Here is a 16,025-nt window from a genome sequence, read left to right as displayed (position 1 = left end):
CTGGGAAGCCAGACAGCTAGCTGGGGCTGGAAAGGCCAGGTGGGGCTGAGCTGGGGAGGCTTCACGTCCAGGGTGAGTCTGACCGTCCTTGACCTGCTGGCAGTGAGGTCCTGGGTGGGAGCGGGGCAGAGGGAGGGAGACCGGAGGCGGATGGCACTCTAAGCGGCTTTGGGAAGTTGTGAGGAGCAGCCCCGCTGCTTTTAGGTTTTAGGGTCATTCAGCAGGGCCCAAACCACGGTCTCCCACCTCTTCCCGCCCCTTCCTCCCCTTCCATCCCACTTTCCCCTGCTCCTCCAGCCCCAGGCCTCAAGGGTCCCAGGCCCCTCTGTCTGGGAGCCCTCAGGAACAGGCCGAGCCCCACCCAAGAGGCCGGGTGTGGGGGTCGCCGTCCTGACAGCGGCAGTGGGGGGCCAGGCCTGCAGTGGGAGGGGCGGGAGGAGCCGCAGCAGCAGCCACGGGTGACAGCAGCTCAGACTCTCCCTTCCTCTCTCCCGCCTTGTCGCCTACGCCTGCAGACCCCTTAGGGACAGACCAAAAAGCCAGATGGACACTCGGGCTGGGCCACAGGCCTGCCTCACTCTCCACCCCGCCCCACCCCACTATCAACCTTCCCGTCCCAGCCAGAGGGGTCAGTAAAAGCAAAGCAGGGACGAGAGGCCTCGCCTCCAGCCCTGAGCTCCAGTTAAACGGCGACCAGAATTGCGTGGGTCTGGGGAGGCCAGACAGAAGGAAACGGGACAAGAAGCCCTTCTGGGTTCCACGTGCCACAGACTGAGTCTGCTGCTTGCTTGTTTGTGAGACAGATTCCTTCCTCTCAAGAGCCTCAATTTCCCCATCTGAAGAATGGGCATATTGATCAAGAAGGTCTCTGAAGGCACCCGCACCCCCACGTACCAGTTGTGGGATCTTGAGCAAATTATCTGTCCCCTGTGGGCCTCAGTCTGCTCATTCGTCAAAGGAGGATAGGAATTAAACACACTCCATAGGATAGAAAATCGCTCAGGCATGTCCAACTCTTTGCGACCCCATGGACTATACTATACAGTCCATGGAATTCTCCAGGCCAGAATACTGGAGTGGGTAGCCTTTCCCTTCTCCAGGGGATCTTCCCAACCCAGGGATCGAATCCAGGTCTCCTGCCTTGCAGGAGGATTCTTTACCAGCTGAGCCACATAGGAAGCTCTTAGGATAGAATGAAATGCCACATGTCAAGCGTCTGGCACACAGTGGGTGCTCAGGAAATGTGAAGCCAAGGCTTTGGGTGGAGGGGTTCTGGAGCTCTGGGAACTGGTGTTTGGGATGAAAAGGAGTGGAGGCGGGGGACATTGGGAGGTTTGAAGAGCAAAGTGTCTGTGTCCCCTGCCAAGACATCCCAAAGGGCAGGACGCAGGACCGGGCCTCTGAAGTTCCACCCCCTCTGGCACCCACTCCAGGTGCCTCCATCCCCCTCCATGAACGCCCCACAGCGCAAGCCAGGAACACCGAACAGAGGCCGCAGCCCTGCGTAATGACGGTGCAGGGAGCAGAGTGGCCACACGGGGGCAGCAGAGACTTGGCCCGGACAGCAGGGAGTTCCGGCCTCACGGAGGATGGGGGCGGACCGTCAAAAATGGGGCAGATGGGCCAGGGCCGGGGGAGGGGGGCTTGGAGCAGATGGGGGCCGGAGGGTAGTCACCTGTCTGCTGACCCCGCGCTCAGGTCACATTCTGAATTCATTCAGCCAAGCAACTGTTGGTCCTTTCTTTATTTCTTCAGTTTGTTTATTCTTTTGAGCCACCCCATCTTCCTTTGTTTCTCTCTCCCTCACTCCTTCACCTGCCTTCCTTTTCCGTTTGTCCAGCCAGTCAACTGGACATAACATCCTGAGCCACGGCTAAGCTCCAGTCTGGGGCAGGACTCCCATCTAGGGGACAGAGGTGGGTGGGCCTCGGTCCCTGCCATTGGGGCGCTCAAGGCTCGGCAGGGGGCTGGGAGAGCCTGCCTGGCTATTGCATTTGAAGGAAGGACTTCCGCCTCAGGCCAAGGACCTGGGGTCTGCAGGTCAGTGACCCGCTGAGCGGGGTACTGGAGGACTCTGGGCCTGGGACTCCTGGGGTCTCAAAGGGCTGAGTCACCCACAAGCTGGTGGTGAACAGCAGCCACAGAAAACCATAAAACAGCGAACAGTACCCTGGTCAGGCCGACTGTGACCCGGGCCACCTCTTCATCCAAAACAAACCTCAACAAAACAGCACCATCCTGGGCCCGGCATTGTCTGAGATTTGGGGAAATTCCCTGGCAGCGGGGCAGATTCTCTGGCCAGTGACTAAATCTCCGTCTGGCAGAAGCAGGAGCATAGAGTGAGAGTGAGGCTGGGTTTAACATCAGGGGATGTGGGTTGAAATCCTGGCTCAGGATTATGCTAGCCTGACACAAGCCACTGCCTTTCTCTGAGCCTCAGTTCCCAGATCTGTAGAATGGGGGAATCCGATTCCTCACTCTGCCCAGCTCACAGTCTGAGCACCAGAGGAAATAACGCATATGAGGTGTGATGTTGGGAGAGAGAAAGCTCAGCTCTGCAGTCAGAACCGGCTTCCAATTCGAGCTCTGCCTCGTGCTGGCTATGGACCTTAGACAAGAGCTTAAACCTCTCTGGGCCTCAAGTGCCCCATCTGTAAAATGGGGCTAACACTCCCCAGCTGCTAGGGGGCAGAAGAGCCTCCACACGGCTGGCAGTCCATTGATGGGCGCTGTTACTATTAGGAAATGTTCAGTGAAACTCTAAAGCATGACACACATCAAGAGTGTCATTAGAGTGATTATCCCCGTAGCAACCAAGGCCAAACACCTCTGCCTGACTCTCAGCTCCCTCCACCCCTAGTCTTGCCCCACCTGCCTCCCAGCCTTGCCACCCAATGCCTGATGACAGCAGTCCTCAGGGAAGCCTAGGGGATGACGAGGCCGACAGCTGATTGTTGGGGGTGGGGTTCCTCCCCACCACTCCTTGGGGCGGGGAGCCCTGATCAGTGGCTACACACCCAGTCCGGTGCCAGGTCACTGCCCAGCCCTTTGGCAGTTTCGGGGAGGAAGGGGATGAAGGCGCTCCCTCCATCCAGGTGAGGCTTCATTCGGCCTACTGACCACGGCCCTGGGTGAGCCTGGAACAGGAGTCAGCCCCTTGCCTCTGCCGCTCAGCAGAGGGGCGGTGACTCTTGCCCGAGCTGCCTCTTTGGGCCACTGTGAGGTTTAAGGGGGCTGAGAGTGGTTTTTCACCTCTTGGCTTGGAACTGTGTGAGGAATGATGTCATGACCTGTGTGGGGGAAGGTGAAAAACCCCAAGACTCCTGCCCTGTTTCTCTGAGCTTCAGTGAAAACAGTCCATGATCTGGGGAGGTCCTTGTGCTCATTTTAGAAATACATATTTCAATTCTGGCTGCTAACAGGAGAAGGAGGCCTTCCCAGATGTCGCTAGTGGTAAAGAATCTACCTGCCGATCCAGAAGACGACACAGGTTGGATTTCTGGGTCAGAACCCGGAGGAGGAAAATGGCAACCCACTCCAGTATGCTTGACTGAAAAATTCCATGGACAGAGGAGCCTGGCGGGCCACAGTCCACGGGTTCACGAAGAGTTGGACACAACTGAGTGACTAAGCAGACACAACTGGAGTAGGAGGTCAGGTGACAGTGAGTTTCCAGTTCAATTCTGTATTAATTCCTGGTGCCCAAAGTGCTCCACTATCCAGGCCCCATTTAACCCTCAAATTCACCCCCAGGACCAGCTCCCTAATCCAACCTCACCCATCACCATAGGGGAAGACAGCACCCCTCTCCACTGCGAACCACCCCCCAACACACACACCTCTGTACCTTATACACGCTGTTCCCTCCATTTGGAACCCTCTTCTCTTCCCCCATCTAACTGTGTTTCACTTTTTCCTCCAGACTCTGGCCCCTCTCTCTAACCACCCCCAGCCTGAGTGCGGGGCCCTTCTTCCTGACTCCCGTCCACTGCCTGTGCCAGCCATCGCTGGAGCTCTCATCACATTGATATGTCCCGCTTATCTCCCATTCTAGGCTATGAGGGACTTTTTTTTTTGTTTTTAATTTATTTATTTGTCTGCATCAGGTCCTAGTTGCAGCTTGCAGGGTCTTTCGTTGTGGCTCGAGGGGCTTAGTCACCCCACACGTGGGATCTTAAGTTCCCCACCCAGGGATTGAACTCACATCCCTAGCATTGGAAGGCGGATTCTCAATCACTGAACCACCAGCGAAGTCCCTGTGAGAGACTTGAACTTCTACAGTTCAGAGTCCCCAGGCCCTTGAGCACAATTGGTCATCAGTGTTGGTTACATAACAAGAGTCACACATGACATCACCGACCAGGTATCAGACCCTGCTCTGAGCACTTTACAGATGGAAGGTTCCATCGCTTTCCCCAGGCCATGTCCTAGGCAGAGGGGAGATCCACTGCTAATGAGAAGTCTTGGTACTGGCTGCGGGAGGGGAGGTCCAGCTGGCTGCCCCGGTCACCCTCTTCCCACCTGCCCTGGAACACCTGCAGGAGGGCTGTGGGGTGTTCTGTCTCCAGCGAGATGGCGGGGAGGGGATGCATATTTATTCATTCACTCATTCATTCATCCACCAAAAGTCACCAGTTCCTGCTCCGTGCCCTGCAGAGACTAGGCACTAAGGACCCCGTCCCTGCCCCCCACCAAGTTGGTGGGCCAGCAGGGCTGACCCCCTCCCCCCCGCCCCGCTCGGCAACAAGTGGGCCAGAAGCCTCGTCTGTCCCCGTCCACCCGGTCACTGTCCAACTACGAGCCTTCTCTGCATCAGACCGGGGTGCGCTCCTGAGGGACCTAGGCCAGATCTGGGTCCTCCACTTCCTGCAGCCTGAGGGCCCCACAGAGCAGGGGTTCAAGAAGAGTTTGTCTCGGGCCTCCTGGGTCCTGGGCCGTGGGCCGTGGGACGGGAGGGGCAGGGCCGCGGAATGCGCCCGGCCGGCCCCTCACCTGGGCCGCCCGCCGCCCGCACTTCCTCCCGCCGCCCCGCCCCTTCCACATTCCTGCCCCGCCGGCCCCGCGGCCGCCGCTCCGCTCGCCCCGGCCCTGCCTCCCTCCCTCCGTCCCTCCGCGCCCCGCGATGAAGGCGGCCCAGGCCCCGGGCGAGGAGGCGCCGGGCGGCGCGCGGTCGGTCAAAGTGGTCCTCGTGGGCGACGGCGGCTGCGGGAAGACGTCGCTGCTGATGGTCTTCGCGGAGGGGGCCTTCCCCGAGGTGAGTGTGGCCCCCGGGCGCCTCCTGCCCCCCGAGGAGGGAGGGACGGGCACCCGTCCTGCCTCCCGGCAGAGCCTGGGGTCCAAGGCAGCTCTCACCGTGCCCCCGGGAGTGAAGGACTCAGTGGCATCGTCTGTAAAGTGCCAAGAACGGCACCTACCCGGGGGAGGTGTCTGGGGACGGACTTGGGCGTCCTGGGGACGTTGCGGGTCCTAAGAGAGCCCTCGGTGGCACCGCTTGGCTAAGAGGATCTGACCACTCTCGGGGGAGCTAGATCGCCTGGCTTCAAATCCTGGCTTTGGGACTTACAGCTGGGCGCCCTCCGGCAGGCCCCTTACTCTCTCTGTGCCTGCAAAATAGGAATAGCAATGGTGCCCAGCTCGCAGGGTCGCAGCGATGAGTGAGTTCACACAGGTCAGGGGCTGAGCTGCAGCAGGAAGGACCCACTGAAAAGTGGCAAGCGTTCTTCTTGGGAGACATCGCGTCTGCACCCAGCTCTTGCCCCTACGATGGCTGTCCCGTGGGCTCAGCCTTAGAGGGTGAGAACACAGCAACCTCGTCAGACAGCTGGGTTGGCATCTCGGTCTCCCCCAGCTGGGGCCCACCGTGCCTTGCTCAGCCTCTGTGAGCCTCCGATCCCTCATGCGACCTCCCTGGGTGGAGACACCCGAGGGTGGTGGTGAGGTAGCATTAAGGCAAGGCTAAGACACGGCCCCGGGTGGTACCTGGCATGTCGATGCCTGGGCACGTGGACTGTCTTTCCCTCCCCAGCATGCCCACCGCCTGTCTAGGCGGACTTGCCGGCCCCAGGGCAGGGTGAGACCCACCCAGTGTGCACCCCCTCAGCCCAGTTCCCCTGGAGTCCATGGGTCCCCTTGCAGCAGCACCGCCCCCTCCCCTAGATCCCTGCACCCTCGACCCGCAGTGGCGGTGGGAGTTGGATGGGGGAGGCTGGCGAGGCCCGGCCTGCTAACGGAGTCAGCCTTTCTTTCCACTGTGGCAGCATCAAGCCAACTCTTGCTTTGTGGTTTTGGGAGCTGACGTCATGTCCTTTGGCCAGTCACATTTTTTTTTTTTTAGTTGGGGGGAGGGATGTGTTTCCGGGCCCCCAGATGCTCCTTGTGAGAACCCAAACCCAGCAATTATGGCAGCGTTGCGGGGAGCTCCACGGAGAATCTGGGCGACCTGAGGCCTGGGAAAGGGGCCTGGGAGAGGGGCCTGGATGGGGGCAGGGGGTGGGAGTACCTCATCGCCACTGTCCTGGGCTCTGAGACATCCTCAAGGGTGAGACCCATCCCAACTGCAGAGGCTGCAGTGTGGAAATAGGCATTCCCAGTTGATGTGAACGAAGTGTGTGTTAGGGAAAGGGAGCACATGATTGTCACCAGGGGGCTGCCCTGCCACCGGTCCTCCCGTTTGGGGACCCTCATTCCCAGGGACCCGTCTGCCTCCAGGCACAAGAGAGATGCTTCATTTAAAGAAGCACAAGGTCTGAGAGCGGAAAAGGCCTTCAGTTTAAAGCTGGAAAGACAGCGGCAAGAGAGAAGAGTCTGGCCTCGGGGCACAGGGCCCGCCTATGAGAGCCCCGGCCTGGAACCCAGGTCTTCCTGGCCGTGACCAGGACATCCTCCGCAGCCCCCCAGAGCTTTGCGTGACCAGCCTCCTCCTGTCCTGGCCCTGGACGCCTCCTCCTGACAGCCCTCCAAGCCCAGGGAGCCAGCAGCTAGGAGACTTGGGGTCCCGTATGCCAGGCCTCCTGCCTGCGGGGAAGAGCAGGCTGGGATCTGGAGGGCCTTAGGGGTCTGGAGGGCCTCAGTGAGCCTTGTCTGGCTGTGGTCCGACCTCACGTTCAGGGCTAGAGAGTAGAGAGAAAGCTCCCGAGGCAGGGGGATTCCTGCTTGGGCACCGGCCCCTGACACTTGGGGCAACAACCGCAACCACAGGACCAGAAGCCTCGAGGCCCCACAGTAGAGGTCAGGGTGGAACGGGGCCGGGCACATCAGCTGACCTTCCAGGGCCAGCCGAGTTCTTCCTGGCCCCCAGCTGGGACTCCCATGGGTGTGCTTCCCCGGAGAAACTCCTGGGTCTCCTCTCTGGAGCTGCGTCTCCTCTGCTGTAATGGTCCATCTGTCTGTCTGTGAGTGCTGTGAGGTCAGACCCAAGCCTGAGTCATCTGCCCTGGTCTAGCTGGGCCCAGCCCTGTCTTTCTGCAGGAGGACAGATAAGATTAGGTCCTTATAGGTCCTGCAGGCAGAGAGTAACCCTGCCTGGGGGGTTCAAAGAACAAGACAGAAGGTGTCGATGGAGTCTGCAGGATGACATTCCAGAGGGGAGAACCCAGTCCCACTCCATGAACGGGGCTTTCCTGCTCAGCTCTGGTGCCAGGGGCTAGAGTGGGTGACCTCAGGAGAGACAGGTGAGGAGGGTCTAGCCTGGCCCCTGGAGCCTGAGAGACCTGGCCCCATCCTCAGCCATCTGTCTAGTGTGTTACTGTGGGCCGGTCACTTCCCCTCTCTGGGCCTCAGCGTCTTCAACAGGAAAATGGGGTGAGGGGAACTGCCCTGCTGGTCCAGTGGTTAGACCCCTACGCTGTCACTGTGGGAGACGCAGGTTCAATCCCTGGTCAGGGAACTAAGATCCCACATGGCGAGTGAGGCCAAAAAAGAGAAAATGGAGATAGTACCGACTTTCCAAGTTTACCAGGATCAGAGATGGTGCCCATAAAGAGCCTCGCAGAGCAGATCCCTCGAAAATGTGGGTGATGGTGTTATCTCCACGGACACTTGCAGAGTCCTGAAGTGTGTCTCCCGAGAACTTCATGGCAGGTTGCCCTGCACCTCAGATCAGGAGGGGTCCTGCCACAGGGGGCAGCCAGGCTGGGAGCTCAACAGATGTCAGCACCTCCTCGGTGACAGGCTGGGAGGTGGGGGTCGGGAAGGGGCACCTCCTGGAGGGATGGATGCTGCCCCTGGCACCCAGCTTCTTAAGCAGTGGGCGTTTGACCTTGCCTGCCAGCCAGCCTTCACTATCACACACAGATACTCGCCTCCTTTAACCAGCGGGGGCGCTGGCCCAAGGTCACACAGTGAGTGCCGGAGCCCGTCCTAAGCCAAGCGTATCTCATTCCAAAGCCCGTGCTCCTTGGACTTCCCCAGTGGTCCAGTGGTTAAGACTCTGCTCTTCCATTGCAGGAGGTGTGGGTTCGATCCCTGGTTGGGGAACCAAGAGCCTACGTGCTGTGTGGCTCATAGCCACCATGTCACACTGCCCCCCACCAGGCCCGAGGGGAGGGGGCGAGGAGGGGGCCTGGGAAGGAGGGGGCAGCCCGAGTCTGTGAGTGGAGGAAGTGCCAGCGACTAGAGTCCAGGGAGGCCGACCCCGGGGCCATCCTTGCCTTCTCCGTCCCGCCTGGTTGCCTGCTCTGTGGCCCACCTTTCTCCCCACACTCCCCACCGCTGCTTCCCAAGTGCCCTTGAAGGACATCGCTGACCCTCTGCTAAGGGACTGCCCCTCCCAGCGGCCAGGCCTGACTCAGAGGGCCAGCGGGCAGGCAGCCTCCAAGTCCTCCTGAGTCACGGGCAGGTGGGGGCCCCAGCTGGCATGGGAAGAGGCGAAAACAGGGTCCCCTGGGCTATGGCCCCACTGCCCAGCCCTGAGCAAGGGGGCAAGACGTGGGTACCCAAAAGGCAGGGGGTCCAGCGTGCCGCTTGGTGCAAAGGGCTTGTGGTGTGAAAACCTCCCCCCCTGTTGCTCGGCCCCCCTCTGTACAAGCTCCCCCTCTTAGTTCCTGCGCTTCTGTAAAAGCCCCTCCTGCTCCTACTCATCCGGCCTTTGTAGAGAGGGGGCGAGCTCAGCCTTAGCGGGCCTGGGGTGGAGGGGCCCCTGGCCGGGTGACCTCCCCCTGGGGCCAGGAAGGGCAGGTAAGAGAGATAGAAACAGGAGAAGCCTGGTTGGATTATGAGAGGTTGAGAGGCAAAAGAGGGGACCCCCCCCCCATCCCTGACCAAAAGCTAGGAGCTCCCCAGGGTAGGCAATGAGTCTTTATTACTTGCTCCTGAATGTCCAGAATCAGACCCGGAGAAGGTGCTCGTGAATGAATGAATGAGTGAGTGAGTAAATGAACAAACATAGGTTAATGTCATTCTAGGAGGCGGAGACAGCAGGAAGGAAGGCTCGGAAATGGGACAGTCTGGACGAGGACAAAGATAAAAATAGCAGTCCTGGCACCTGTAGAATGTTAGTCTGTACCAGGCCCTGGGCTCGGGGCACCATGTGAAGCTCCACATTGAATCCTTGCAGCAACCCGCTGTGGTGGGTCCTCTGGGAGACCCACGCTACAGTCTCAGAGGGGCCCAGGGAGGTTCGGTGCCTTGGGGGGGTGCACAGCTGCAAAGTGGCCTCTCTGGGTCTGAACCCCACCAGCCAGCTCCCTCCCAGAAACCACCCGCTCTGCCGACTGCCAAAGGGGCTGTGCCGCGGGCATTCCTGGGCTCTGGCCTGGTTGCCCGGACCACTGCCCTTCAGAAGCTGCCCTCTTAACCACCCCTGACTCCTTCTTCCTCAGAGCTACACCCCCACAGTGTTTGAGCGGCTCGCCGTGAATCTGCAGGTGAAGGGCAAACCCATCCACCTCCAAATCTGGGACACGGCAGGTGGGTGCAGGGCTGGGGGAGGGGCAGGGTGGGACGAGGGGCCCCACCCCCTTCCTTCTGAACCAGGGAGGCCGAGCAGTCTCCAGGGGACAGGTGTCGGCCTGAACCCTCCTCTCTGTAGCTCCCCTGACCCAGGGCAGCCCACTGGGTCCTGGAGACGAGGTGGAACTCTTGGCTCTCGAGAGGCGGACTGTTTCTGGCCTCCTGAGCGTTCCACCCTGGCTTTAGCTCCTATAAGATTGTTCGACCTTGACTTCTGACCTCCAGCTTCCTGACCTTGCCCACAAGAAGGTTCAAAGTCAACTACATCAGAACTCAAAGCTAGGAGACTTCCCTGGCAGGCCAGCAGTTACAACTCTGTCTTCTACTGCAGGAGGCCTGGGTTCAATCCCTGGTCAGGGAACTAAGATCCCACAGATCAAAAAAAAAAAGAATTCAAAGCTAAACTCAGGGAATCCAACAGCCCCCTTACCTTGTTGGGCTGTGACATCTTGGCCCAGGTCCCGCCTGCCTCTTTCTCCTCATCCCCCAGCTCCCCCAAGCCCAGGGCAAAGCAGGTTTCTGAGTGGGGGCCTCAGAAACCCCCTACTCCTGCCAGGACAGGGCTCTCTCAGCAAGTGGTCTCACCCAGGCTGGGGCTGGCACATCCCATAGGCCGGCCAGGGGGACATAGCCCCAAGGGGATCATTCACGGGCTGGACTCTGAGGCACAGAACTATGCCCTGGTCTAGTTCACCCGCTCAGCTCACACCCTCCCCCCTGGTCTTGGTTGGGGTGACTTCTCTGATGTTGGGGACATACTGACAGTGGGCAGGAGATCTGGAGGGAGTGACCGCCCCCCACTCTACCAGGGCAAGTGGACTATGACCGCCTGCGGCCCCTGTTCTACCCTGATGCCAGCGTCCTGCTCCTCTGCTTTGACGTCACCAGTCCACACAGCTTCGACAACATCTCTAACCGGGTAGGTGGCACCGGGGTGGAGGTAGGGATGGACAGGGAGGCATAACCCCGTAGCCCGTAGCCAGGCCACTCTGCTCCGCCCCTGCCCTGGACCCAACCAACTCTCAGAACCTCTCAGGGCCTGGATGATGTGTGGTCCAGTGTGTTTGGCATAACTGTGGGGAAATGGAGGCCCAGAGCGGCTTACCCAAGGTCCCACAGGGATCTGGTGGCAGGGTCTGGACGAGACCTCTGACTCCCAGTCCAGTACTTCCTGCCTGCCCACACCGCAGACTCAGAATGCTGAGGCCTTTCTACCATGACCCTGCCTCTCCCCAGTCCGGGCCTGTCTGAGGTCACAGGAACTGTCAGCTTCCCGTAGCGTGACCGCTGGCTCCCAGTGGCCGCCCAGGACATCCCCTGATCACAGTAGAGGTCCCCAAGGCTGCTCACAGGTGTTGGGGACGTGGCCTCTGGAGTTCCTCTGCTCCGGCCAGCAGCTCCCGCTGCCAGGGCCTCCAGGCGTATGTGAAGGGCGTCTCCAGGGCCCATCAGAACACAACCAGTGACAGCCGTAGTAACAATAACCACAGCGTTGATGGCAGCATTTACTGAGGACTTAATAAGGGCCAGGTACAGTTCTGGGCACTGACATATTTACTCAGCTAACCTAGAAATGTTATGGAGGAACTTCCCTGGTGGTCTAGTGATTAACACGCTGCACTTCTAGTGCAGAGGGTGCAGGTTGGATCCCTGGTCAGGGAACTTAGCTCCCGCATGCCCCACAGTATAACCAAAAAGTAAAAAAAAACAAAAACAAACAATTTATGGAGCAGATACTATCGTCCCCAGATTGGGGCCCTTGCTCTAAGATATACATCTACTAAAGTGGTAACCCTGGGACTTGAACTCGTCTGCTCCATGCAGTCATTTGGAAGGTACCTCTATGTGCCAGGACTGTTCTAGGCACCAAGGACCAAGCTGGGACCAGGGTACCAGCAGAGGGGGTGGTGAGAGGTGAGTGGGTACCGAATCTGGAAGGTAGAACCAAACCACCAGGGTTTACAGATGGATTGGACGTGGGTGGGAGAGAGACATTTCGCTCAGAGCACCTGGAAGGTAGACTTGCCATTTCCCAAGATGAGCAGGAGCAAGCTGAGGGCAGGGAGGTGGGCCGTGGAGGCCCCTTGGACATCCCGGTGTTCCTAAGAGGGGGCAGGGCTGGGCAGATCCATTTAGGAGCTGCTGGTGGGGAAGAGCTGTGGACTGGGGGTGGGGGGCAGAGGGGAGCTATCACCTGGAGACCTGAGGACAACCAGGAGTGTGGGGCCCTGGGGCACCGTGCCGACCAGCTTTCAGAGGATGGAGTGATCGCTGATGCCAGGGCTTAGCTAGGACGAGGTGTGATGAGATGCCCTGTTGGACTTAGCAAAGTGGAGTCAGAGAGAAGACCCTTGTCAAGGTCAGTTTTGTGGATGGGAGGGTCCCTGGGACCCCATACAGACCCCATATGTCTCCAGAAGCCAGACAGTTTGATGCCAGTTTTCCCTGAAACTGAGCCGGCGTGCGCTGCTGGTTCCGGGCTCCCAGGTTATAGTCCAGACTGAAATAACCCAGCCATGAGGCCTCGCATTCCAGAGAGCAGCTGGCAGGACAGGAGTGCCCCCTCTGACAGGCCAACAGCTGCTGCAAGCATTTCGTGAGCGGCTTTAGTTTTAGAGCCTATTTCTTTATAAATTTTGCCACATTGGGGAGATGGTCCTGGGACCCCTTACCTTGCAGAGCAGGTGGGGACAGGGCTCTGGGCATTAACCTCTGGATTCAAATTCTAACAGTTCTGGTCTTGTGACCAAGCCCAAGTTATAGAGCCTCTCTGCGCCTCAGTAAGTGTGTCTGTGCAATGGGACTGATGATAGAGCTTGCCTCACGGAGACTCGGGGGTTCATGTGTTCATTATGTGTAAAGTCTTAGCCTGGCCCAGAGTCCCTTCTCTTCTTAGGTACTTAGCCAGTGAGTTGTTCCCTTGCTCAGTTGCTCGGTCATGTCTGACTCTTTGCAGCCCCATGGACTGTAGCCCGCCAGGGTCCTCTGTCCATGGAATTTTCCAGGCAAGAATACTGGAGTGGGTTGCCATTTCCTTCTTCAGGGGATCTTCCCTGACCCAGGGATTGAACCCCTGTCTCCTGCATCGGCACTGCATTACCCCTAGCGCCAAGAGTGCTCCCTAAGCTGGCTGTGCTAAAAGTACCATCATCAGAGTCTACCTGGAGGTCAGGACAGCGGCCCGCTCCCCTGATCACTCACACAAGCGCCCTCACCACCCCTCTCCCCACAGTGGTACCCAGAGGTGAATCACTTCTGCAAGGAGGTGCCCATCGTCGTCGTGGGCTGCAAGACTGACCTGCGCAAGGACAAGTCGCTGGTGAAGAAGCTTCGGAAAAACGGGTTGGAACCTGTGACCTACCACAGGGTAGGAGACGCAGCCCAGGGTGGGGGGCAGGAGAGGGCACCCCTGGGCTGATGCCACTTCGGCCCAGCCTCTCAGCACACACAGGATGTGGAGCAAGGGTGGGGGTTGTTTTGGAAGCAGCCATGGTCAAGAACTGCCAGGCTTGGAAGTTTCCAGTGTGGATGGAGAGTGAGTGGAGTGCACATTAGATGGTCCTGCCCCCCCCACTTCACAGCCAGGGGTTCCTCCTAGCTCTTTAGTCTGCAGGCCCCTCTCTGTGGCACGCCTGGGTCAGGCCGGGAAGTTAATTAGTTGGTACCTGGAGAGGCAGAGACCCAGCCAAGAACTGAGGCAGTAAACGATGAAGCCATCAGGGTGCTTGGTCAGGCCTGGGGGCCGGAGTTGTGGGCACCCGAGGGGAGCGCGCCTCGGACGGCCAAGGGGCCTGGTTGGGGGCGGGTGTGGCTGAACGGGAGGCCCCCAGCGGTGGCCAGCTGACAGCAGCCCTGTTGCGCTCCCTCCTAGGGCCAGGAGATGGCGCGGGCCGTGGGCGCCGTGGCCTACCTCGAGTGCTCGGCTCTGCTCCAGGAGAACGTCCACGCCGTCTTCCAGGAGGCGGCCGAGGTGGCCCTCAGCAGCCGCGGTCGCAACTTCTGGAGGCGGATCACCCGGAGCTTTTGTGTGGTGACCTGAGGGCCTGGGCCCCTCCGCGCCCCACCGCCCCAGCAGCACAGGAAGGAGCTGGTTGCTGACCTTCTGCCCAGCTGGCTGGGCTGGACCCAGTCCCGAGGCTGTGACCACCGAACTGTACCTCAAACAGATGGGCACCCCCGAGGCCAGCCCCTCGACCCGGGGGCTGGGATCCTGGATTGCAGTGAAACCCCTCTGAGGCCTGAGGAAGGGGGTCCCGGGCTCACCAGTCCTATGGAGGGCTGGTCCTGGAGACCCCTGGCTCACTCCCGTCTCCCTGCCCTGGACCACACGTCCTGGAGCGGCCTGCGTGCCCTGGCGCCACCTTGTGGCTCTTCTCAGGGCTGGGCCTTCGGGACCCTCCAGCCGGACCGCTCACCCCGCCCCACCCCCCTGCCCCCTGCCCATCCCAGTGGTAAACACTTTTAAGATGACATCACTTGTCCGTTGCGTCATGCCTCTTGTTTTGAAATGCCTTTACACACGTGTTCCATGTGGGGGATAAAAGCGCACCCTGTGTAGGCACTGGGTCCAGTATAACTACCTGGATCCAAACCAGGCTATCACTTTTGGACCTTGGGCAAGTTACTTGGGCCTCTTGCCTGTGAAAGAGGCTGGTGCCTGGCACACACAGGGTGCTCACAAAAGGCTCACAAGTATCACTTTTATTTATGATAAATACAATAGATAATATTCACGGGTGTAATGTACACAGTATATTACACGGGTATAATTGCACAGTCTATAATATTGTACAGTCAGAGTTCTCCAGAGAAACAGAACCAATAGGATGTATATTCAGAAGGTGATTTTAAGGAATCGGCTTAAAAACACAATTTTGAGGACTGGCAAGTCCAAAACCTGTAGGACAGGTTGGAGGTCGATGTTGCTGTCCTGAGTCTGAATTCTGAAGGGCAGCAGGCTGGAAATTTCAGGCAGCATTTCTGTGTTGTTGACCTGAGGCAGAATTCCTTCTTCCTTGGGAAACCTCAGTCTCTTCTCTTAAGACCTTCCACTGATTGCATGAGGTCCACGCACACCGAACCAGCCACTCACACCCACCCCCTCAGTTTCATTAGAAACAGCTCCAGGGGTGGGACTGCTTCCTCCAGGTGAGGGCTCCTAGCTCAGGTTACAGAGCTGAGCTGAGACAGAGGAAGTGATATTAGGGACCTGCTCAGAAAACCCCACCTGGATTACAGGCTCCACTCCAGGGTCTTAATATAAGCTGCTCAGGGGTGGGAAACAACTGTTCCTGGCCTAGATTTCTAGCCTAGCTGCTCCTCCCCCAAGCACACCCCATGCCCAGAATATTCTTTCTCTTCTCCCCTTCCTGCCTTCCCCAACCCAGTGAGCTAAGCCCAGCTCACACATCTCTAATTTCCCGAAATGTGAGTCCCTGGAACCCTTGATAGTTATTCTGCTAAGAAGCTAGTCACATTGACTTCTTGCACCAGACCTGGGCGTCCCTGAAGAAGGCGGTCTGTCTTCCTCGTCCCTTTGTTGGGGATGTGGCTTGGCCCCTTGGCATTGCAGACAGGCAGAGTGCTCCGTCTCTGGAGTCAGTTGCAGATCTGGGTTTGAATCCTAGTCCCGTCATTTTCCAGAGCCAGGTGATTTTATGAGCGTGACACTCCTCCAGCCTTAACAATTCCATCTGGCAACCAGAGATCATCCTGCCCACCCTAGAGGGTTGCTGTGAGGGTGAAGTGGCAAAATGCTTGTCAGGTGCCTAGCACAGTGCCAGGAATAAAGGAGGAATGCGGGGAACATGGACTGGATCACATGGACTAGAGCAGGGCTGCCCAGTACGTTCTTTACGGGAGGGCAAGATGCTGAACAAGATGTCTGGATCAGGCTCCCTCCCTGGGTTAACCAGAGGCTCATCATCTATGCCTTCAACAGCCTGGTGCCCAGGGAGCTCTATGAGGTCCCCAACGCCATGAGAAGAACTACGGGTGGAACAGGGCACAGTTTGTGCTCTTAAAGCCAAGTCTGTGTGCAGTGCCACAGAGGACGGGATCTTAATTCCAGCATGCGG

The 16,025-nt window shown here is 58.7% G+C and overlaps 1 protein-coding gene across 1 annotated transcript; it reads left to right on the top strand.

Annotated features, from left to right (window-relative positions):
- The first annotated feature begins 4,938 nt into the window (after nt 1-4,938).
- On the top strand, nt 4,939-14,420 carry RHOD (ras homolog family member D). Its single transcript, XM_043925447.1, has 5 exons — nt 4,939-5,254; nt 9,819-9,906; nt 10,758-10,867; nt 13,181-13,315; nt 13,820-14,420. Exons 1-5 carry the CDS (start codon nt 5,123-5,125, stop codon nt 13,985-13,987), a joined length of 633 nt encoding a protein of 210 aa, XP_043781382.1. The 5' UTR covers nt 4,939-5,122; the 3' UTR covers nt 13,988-14,420.
- The last annotated feature ends 1,605 nt before the right edge of the window (nt 14,421-16,025 follow it).

The sequence above is a fragment of the Cervus elaphus genome, chromosome 2 (assembly GCF_910594005.1).
Source record: "Cervus elaphus chromosome 2, mCerEla1.1, whole genome shotgun sequence".
NCBI classification, from domain to species: Eukaryota; Metazoa; Chordata; class Mammalia; order Artiodactyla; family Cervidae; genus Cervus; species Cervus elaphus.
Note: the sequence above shows the minus strand (reverse complement) of the source record. Positions and strands in the feature narration are given on the sequence as shown.

Bases quoted from the DNA above. Each gene is read 5' to 3' on its own strand.
- RHOD (XM_043925447.1), top strand. From the start codon at position 5,123: ATGAAGGCGGCCCAGGCCCCGGGCGAGGAGGCGCCGGGCGGCGCGCGG. The intron at 10,868-13,180 runs GTAGGTGGCACC...CTCTCCCCACAG, and splicing joins TCGACAACATCTCTAACCGG to TGGTACCCAGAGGTGAATCA. The intron at 13,316-13,819 runs GTAGGAGACGCA...GCTCCCTCCTAG, and splicing joins AACCTGTGACCTACCACAGG to GGCCAGGAGATGGCGCGGGC.